At 66.2% G+C, this 6885-nt stretch overlaps 1 protein-coding gene across 1 annotated transcript; it reads right to left on the bottom strand.

Annotated features, from left to right (window-relative positions):
• Positions 1-2907: 2907 nt before the first annotated feature.
• TMEM187 (transmembrane protein 187) lies at positions 2908-6782 on the bottom strand. Its single transcript, XM_004695187.2, has 2 exons — positions 6696-6782; positions 2908-4384 (listed from the first exon to the last, which is right to left on the bottom strand). Exon 2 carries the CDS (start codon positions 4242-4244, stop codon positions 3465-3467), a length of 780 nt encoding a protein of 259 aa, XP_004695244.1. The 5' UTR covers positions 4245-4384; positions 6696-6782; the 3' UTR covers positions 2908-3464.
• Between the last annotated feature and the right edge of the window lie 103 nt (positions 6783-6885).

Below are 6885 nucleotides of genomic sequence, written 5' to 3'. Positions count from 1 at the left end.
GCCCCACCTCCTGCCGCCGCCAGCAGCGTGTGGGGTGCGCCTGTCCGGGCCCTGCTCTCGGCCCGTGGGGCGCGTACCCAGAGGCGGGCCCGCTGGGTCACAGGTCATTGTTATTTTTTTTTTCAGGCAACCTTGGTTTTTAGCTGGAAAGGGCGAACGGGAAGGCTATGAAATCCTTGCTTGCCTGCGCTGGGGTGGCAGAGAGCAAGCCTTCTCAGGGTGCCAACTGCTGGTGGAGCCGCAGTGTGGCAGGAGGTCTGGAGGGCAGAAGCTTCACCCCCACTTGGGACTTCTATGCCAGTCGCGTGCAAGGCAGCTGTCGCGCACCCGCAGCTGCCCTGGCAAAGGGCTGCGGGCACAAAGGGCTAAGTGGGCGGCGAAGGGGGAAGACCCCTGGCACTGGGCCCCGGCAGCCCTGGTGGAGGACCTGGTGCCAGGCACATACACCGCATGGGAAGGGGCCACCCAAATCCTTCGGGCAGCCACCCCCACGGATCTGTTACGCGTCTTTTCTTTCAAAGGGAGACACATGATCTGCCGAGATGGCAGTGGTGCCCAGCCTGGCAGAGGCCCCAGGGCAGGCAGGTGAGGCAGGAGAGGAGAGGCAGAAGTCAGCAGTTCTGAAGACAGACAGAGGGCAAAGATCAAAGGGAACAGCGGTCGCGCAGAAGGAAAGAGCAGAAAAACACGAAAAGCGTTACGAGGAACCGCCGAACCTGCGCCACTCAGGGGCGCCCTCCGCGCCCGAGCTGGCCCAGAGGCTAGCCAGCTGGCTCCCCATCGGGGCAGAGAGGCACCGCGTTGAGGGCCCTTGAGAAACCCTGTCGCGGTGGTGGGCCGCGAGGGCACCCCAAGCTGCTGCTCACAGCACCTTCGGCGGGGGAGCGGGGCAGGCTTCAAGCGCCCGCCGCCCGAGAAGCAGCTCCGGGCCCAGCGCGCCCAGCACAGGGACGAGGAGCACGATGGCCGCCCGCTGCGAGGGGCCAGCTTTGCGTCTTTGGTGACTGCTTCACAGTCAATGGCCGAGGAAAACGACCCGCAGTGGCTGGGATGCTCGGGTTCCACACCGCTACCTGAGGCGCCCCAAAGACTGCCGCAAACGAGGCTTGAAGAGAGGCACAGACGTGGCCATGTCCTGGTGCCACCACGGCCCCTGCCCAAAGTAGAGAGCAGGTTAGGGGACACTGACGGCCGCGGTGACAGCAGGGAGTGACCACACCGCAGACACCATGCCTGGAGATCGAGAGGAGACAGTTCAAATGTGAGGGGGGCAGGAAAACAAGTAAGTGACAGAAGAAAACCAACTCCCACGCGTGCCAGCTTGCAGCTGAGCGTGCGCCCACCTCACCGCACGACGGAGCGCACCAGGCCCTGCCGCTGAGGGGTCGGACGGGCCCTGCGCGTGCGCCAGGCTGGATCCTCACGTCCTCTCAGGGCCACTGCCATGTGAGCAAGACTGACACCACTTTCACTGTGGCAAACTGCGAGCCACTGCGGCGACGACAGGACAAGGCCTGCAGCCGCTTCCAGGTGACACAGGGCGTGACGCTCAGCGCCACAGCCTTCGGCCAGTCCGACTGCTAGGGCCTGTTTGTGCACCATGACAGCAGACGGTGCCCACGCCCCGCCCGGCTCTGGGAGCCGTAAAGCACAAGGTCACACGGGCAGGCCCACGGGTGCCCGGTGGCTTCTGGGCTCTCCGGGTAAGATGCAGCTGCGGGAGAGCAGTAAGGGACCCACGTTGGCGGGCGAGGGGGGCAGAGTGCGACGGGGTCAGGGCAGCCCTCTGAGAACCGTGGGGAGAAGGCTCCAGGCATCTGCTTTTGGACGAGTCTGCTCAATGTAGGCCTACCTGACTGCGCAAATGAGGACAGGGCGCACAGGCAGGCCGAATCTCCAACAGAGGGAACCCTGGTGCGAGCCCGGCGTCCTGCGTGTCATCTGCACGGGGCGGGGTGGGAGCTGACAGTGGGGTTGAGTCTTGGGGGTCGCTGCCCAGCCCAGGGTGTCCCGTCCACACCAGCCAGTCCTTTGGGTGGAGTCCTCTTGGCTCAGGGCCTGCCCAGGCCCTGGGGTGGCAAACGCCCATGGTCCCTCCCCTGTGTGCGTGCAGTGCGCCCCGACCCACTTCCCATGGGCACCGATGCCGGGCTGACTTGGGAGCAGCATGCGAAGCAGGGAGTTGTCAGAGTCATCAGAGATCAGAGAACAAGGCCTCCTGTCCCTGACAGAGAGCCGGCGAGACCCAGCGGGTCAGTCACGTACCAGATGGACAGCCTGTCCTGCAGGCCCCTGTGCTCCCTCCATCTCTCATCAAGCCCTGACCCCCTGCAGTGTCCTCTTTGAAGACACGACAGCTTTGTTCTGTCTCTGGCACATCAGGGCCAGAGATAAGCACAGGGAACGCGGGGTTCTAGCTGCCCTGTGTATGCCAGGTCTTGGGGGAGGGCAGGCGCCCTGCTGGCGGAGGGCTCCCTCGGTGTGTCCAGGACCCACCCCCACTTGACATGTGCCCAGCGGAGCACAGCAGCCGGCACGGGAATCCAGTCTCAGTAGTCTCGTGGCAGTCACAGCAGTGGCTGGCGAGCCCACCCAGGGGAGTCCGAGAGGGGCCTCTGAGCCAGACAGGGGCCGGTCCTGACACGCCAGTGGGCCTCCCTCCGTGCCCTCACGTTTGTTTTTAAAGATTTATTTGTGCATACAGAAGTGGGGTACAGGCCAGAGGCTCAGGGGTGGTGAGAGGCTTCACCAGACAGAGCGGGGAGCAGAACAGGCAGATCGACGAAGTCCACTGCCGAGGGGAGCAGCGGGCGGTCAGGAGAGGTCTGCCGCGCCATGGGGTCACCTCCGGGGCAGGCGGGGATCGAACTCATGCGGAAGCGGCTTTCGCTTCTCAGTGCTGTGCTGTGACCCGCGGTGCCCCCAGGGAGGGCCGTCACATTTGTTTTTAAAGGCCAGAAGCCTCTCAGGCGCCAGGTGGTAAGAGCACCCTGAAGGGGTGACCCGTTTCCTCAGGCCTGGCGTCACCCCGCTGGTTAAACCCTGCCGTGTGTGTGACAACGGCAGGGCCATGGCTCCTAAGGACCCAGGCGACAGACACATGGCATCTGAGCCCCTGCCCCTGAGGACATGGCAGCCAGCTGATATCTGTCCCCTGCACAAGGCACCCACGTGGTGACTATCCCCCTGCACCTTGGCCCCGCGGCAATGCCGCCGCCCCAGCCACGGCCGCCACACCAGCTTCCTCGGGCTGCTGCTGCGAGCCACTGTGTCCACAGTGACGGCAGTGCCTTCTGAGGTCGCGTCCGGCACTTTGAGAAATGTCAAATTACAGAAAGCCCCGTGCCCCGCCGCTCAACCCGGGCTCTGAGTGGGCTACGGAGCCCGCAAGGTCGGACGGAAGAGCGTGTGCCCCAGCCCTGGGCCACGGTGGGGGCCGGCTCCCGCCGCTGCTGCCACGCCCTCTACTGCACCTTTCCCGCAGGAGAGGGGTTCGGGGGCGGGTTTAGACTCATCAGAAACAAGAATGCAAAGTGGAACTGGAGCACGTCACAGACTTTGGACCAGAAGTGGCCCGTGAGCCTCCGGAAGAGATACCACTGAGCAAGCTCGTGGTCGTACAGCTTGAGGCCCACGAAGCCCAGGCAGCAGAGCATGGCCAGAGCCAGGTAGGTGCCCGAGGAGGCGCTGCCATGGCGCCTGTGGGCACGAAGGGCCTGGCCCAGGGCGGCGGCGATGTGTGCGCCCAGCGCCACCTCGAACCCACAGGGGTGCAGCAGGGCCAGGCCGTAGCTGCTCAGGGCGAGGCCCTCGACGGCGAGGAACAAGCGGGGCCTCCAGCCCCAGTCCAGGTAGAGGCCCCAGACGACCGGCCATGCGAAGATGGGCAAGGTGACCCACTGGTCCAGGAGGGCAGCGGGGCGCGCCTGCGTGCTGATGCGCAGCCACTGCACCGGGCCATAGAGCAGGGCCATGCTGGCGAAGGCGTCCTTCAGGTAGCGCAGCCTCGGGCCGCCGGCACGCCTCCGGAGCCAGTGCAGGCCCAGGAGCACATAGGCCAGGTTAACGAGCGAGTTGAAGGGCATGGCCAGGCAGCCGGGGAGGCCGGCCACTGGGGCCTCGGCGTAATGCTCGTAGCCCACCTGCACGAAGGCCCCCGCGAAGGCGCCTGTGTGGGTAGCGGCCGCGCAGAGGCAGGTGGTCACGGCCACGTGCAGGAGGGCCTGCGCCGACTCGGGCTGCATCTCGGGCGTGGCTTGGAGGGCGGCGGCGGCAGCGGCAGCGAGGCCGGAGCTCCGGCGAGGCGCTCGGGCAGTGTTGGCGCAGCTGGGCCAGCAGCTGAGGTGGGCGGCTGGCAGGCACGGGGCAGGAACCGGCCGTTTCCCTTTGTGGTCAGAGAGAGCACGGTCAGCCACAACGCCAGCCCCCAGCGAGCCTCCATCTCCCCACTCAGCGCGCTCGGGACCCACCGGCGGTTTTCAGCACACATAGCAGAAATAAAAGCAAATGCACCCGGCTCGTGAGTGGCTGTGTGGCCTCTCCTCACCTGCGGCCCCCACACCTCCTCACCAGCCTCCTGCCTGTCTGCGCCGACACCCAGCTCCCCTCAGGCTGCCTTGACAGGCCAGCCTCTCGGTGTGCCACAGGCAGAGCCTCTGGATGCTCCCGCCTCTGCGCTGTGACAAGCAGAGTTCGCAGGCCTGCCCGCACCCTTTGAACCGAATACGGTGGACATGCGGACCCTCAGATGCGCACAACTGCTGGAGCCCAAGACGAGGGACAGCTGGACTCGGGCAGAAGAGGGGAAGGACGCGAGCGTCTCCCTCCCAGCTTGAGGCTGGGGCTGTGGAGCGGCCCTCGGCCCGCTGCCCTCCTCCCCTCGGCTGCTCCTGCAGGCATGAACAGGCGGCTTTAAACCAATAGGGACTGGACACGGCCTGTCCTTGACTCAGGGCCTGCGCAGTGCAGTTGGCCTAAGAGCCACGAAACGCGTTAATGTTCATGAGAAGGAGTTCAACGCTCTGAGTGACGCAAAGGCCAAGGACAGGCGGGAAGCTGGGACACTGAAATGCCAACTCCCCGGACTGGCTGCGCGGCCTTGGGCCTTGAGCGCTCTGGGCCTGGGTTTGGAAGCAGGTCCGGGAACGCAGGTCCACCCCCTCCAGCACAGGGGCTGCCGGCCTCCCTCTGCTCCTGGCCTGCCTTGAGGCCTGTTGTCGAGGCCCTCTAGCTCTGCTGTCGAGCTCCTCTAAGATGGTCCCACTAGGCCGCAGAGCCCGACTCGTCTTGGGGGAGGGGCAGCCCCTGACCCCAGACTTCCACCTCGACAGGTAGCCACCACTTGCCTCAACCCCCTGCACCGGACAGTGCTGGCCTGCCTGCATCCCTCTGCGGCTGGCTTCCCACTCAGTCACATCTCAACCTCTGGCCAGGCCTTGAGCACCACCCCATGAAGCCAGACTGGCTTCACGGGCCAGTCAGGCCCTGGGCCCTCCAACACCTCCACAGCGGCCCTGCTGTCCTGGCCTCCTCATGCTCTCAGCACGGCTGCCGTTTCCTCTTGGGCCTTTCCCCAGTCTGCTCCCCACTCTTTCCTTCTGTGCATCCACTTGGGGCCCGCCTCCCTAGTACCCAGCGCTGGGCCTTCAGGGTTCAGCAACAAGGCTGGCGGGGGTCGGGGGGTGGCCGCCAGATGCTGTAGCTTGGCCAGGCAGCCCAGGGAGACTGGGAAGCCAACACCTTCTGGCTGCCTGGCCGCACCCGCCTGAGCCCAGGCGCCCACTTAAAGGGTCATGTCATCATGCCAGCCTGCCAAGGCACCAGGAGGCCCAAGGTGGGTACCTTGTGGCCTCACTCCTCCAGGACCCCACTGCTGTGACCCTTGTTACTAGACAAAGGTCTCACAGCTTTCCTCATGAAGGCCAAGAGCGTGACAGCATGGGCCTGAGGTTCTGGGCCTGTTGGGCAAATCCTACAAAGGACGCCAGGCCTGGCGGGAAGGCCTGGTCCTAGCCCTGCAGGCTCGAGGTGAGCGGTGCAGGTCAAGGTGGCAGCTTCCAAGGCCTCTAGTGTGTCTGAGCGGCTGAGTCCTGACCAGCCTTGCGACCCTCTGCAGTGCAGGGAGGGATCAGCACCAGGGCTGTGAGTAGGGCACCCCCAGTGGGGAGCACAGCATGGCCCCCGTCGGTGCCCAGGGGCACTACCGGCCCATGGGTGCGGACCAGGGTCCCGGAAGCCTTTAAGCTCGGCCGCTCCTTCGGGGCAGACTGGCTCTGGCCAGGGAGGTGAGGGGAATGCGCTGATCACTGGGGGCAGCTGGCGGCCGGCTCCCGGGGCACAGGCGCCGTCCGCTGTGTCAGGGGGCTCCGGGCCGCGGCGGCGGCGGCGGGCGGGCCTGGGTGTGTGTGGTGCGGCCATGTGCTTCTTTCTTCCGAGCTGATCGACGCCCTGCGGGTGTGTGGGCAGCGGGCCTCGGGCGGCTCCCCTGGCTGCCGCGACCTCCCCTCCGCTTTACTGAATTGCAGGGCCGCTGCCGGCAGCGGCGGGAGCCCGACCCGCGCGGGACCACGCCGGTGGGGGTCCTCTGCGCTCACGGGCTCGCGGCGCTGCGCAGGGGCCCCCAGGCCCTGCGGGGGCGGCGTAACGCCCAGGGGCCTCGTGCGAGGTTCGAAACTAGGGCGCGATGCGGTACCCACCTCGCGGGCCGTTGGGGGAACTCAGTGTATTGGCGCGAAACGGCCTGCGATCCCCATCCGGGTACCGCGCCGCTCCCCCGCTGGGGAAAATTCAAATCTCGAAAAAGGGCGGACCAGAAGAGCGGCGAGCGCCTGCGCGCGGGGCTCTGGGAAGGAGGCGGGGCGGGGTGACGCGAGGTGACGCGGCCCG

This window comes from Condylura cristata, unplaced genomic scaffold (genome assembly GCF_000260355.1).
Source record: "Condylura cristata isolate star-nosed mole 26May11 unplaced genomic scaffold, ConCri1.0 scaffold00057, whole genome shotgun sequence".
Lineage (NCBI taxonomy): Eukaryota > Metazoa > Chordata > Mammalia > Eulipotyphla > Talpidae > Condylura > Condylura cristata.
The sequence above is the reverse complement of the archived record's forward strand: the minus strand, read 5'-3'. Positions and strand labels throughout refer to the sequence as shown.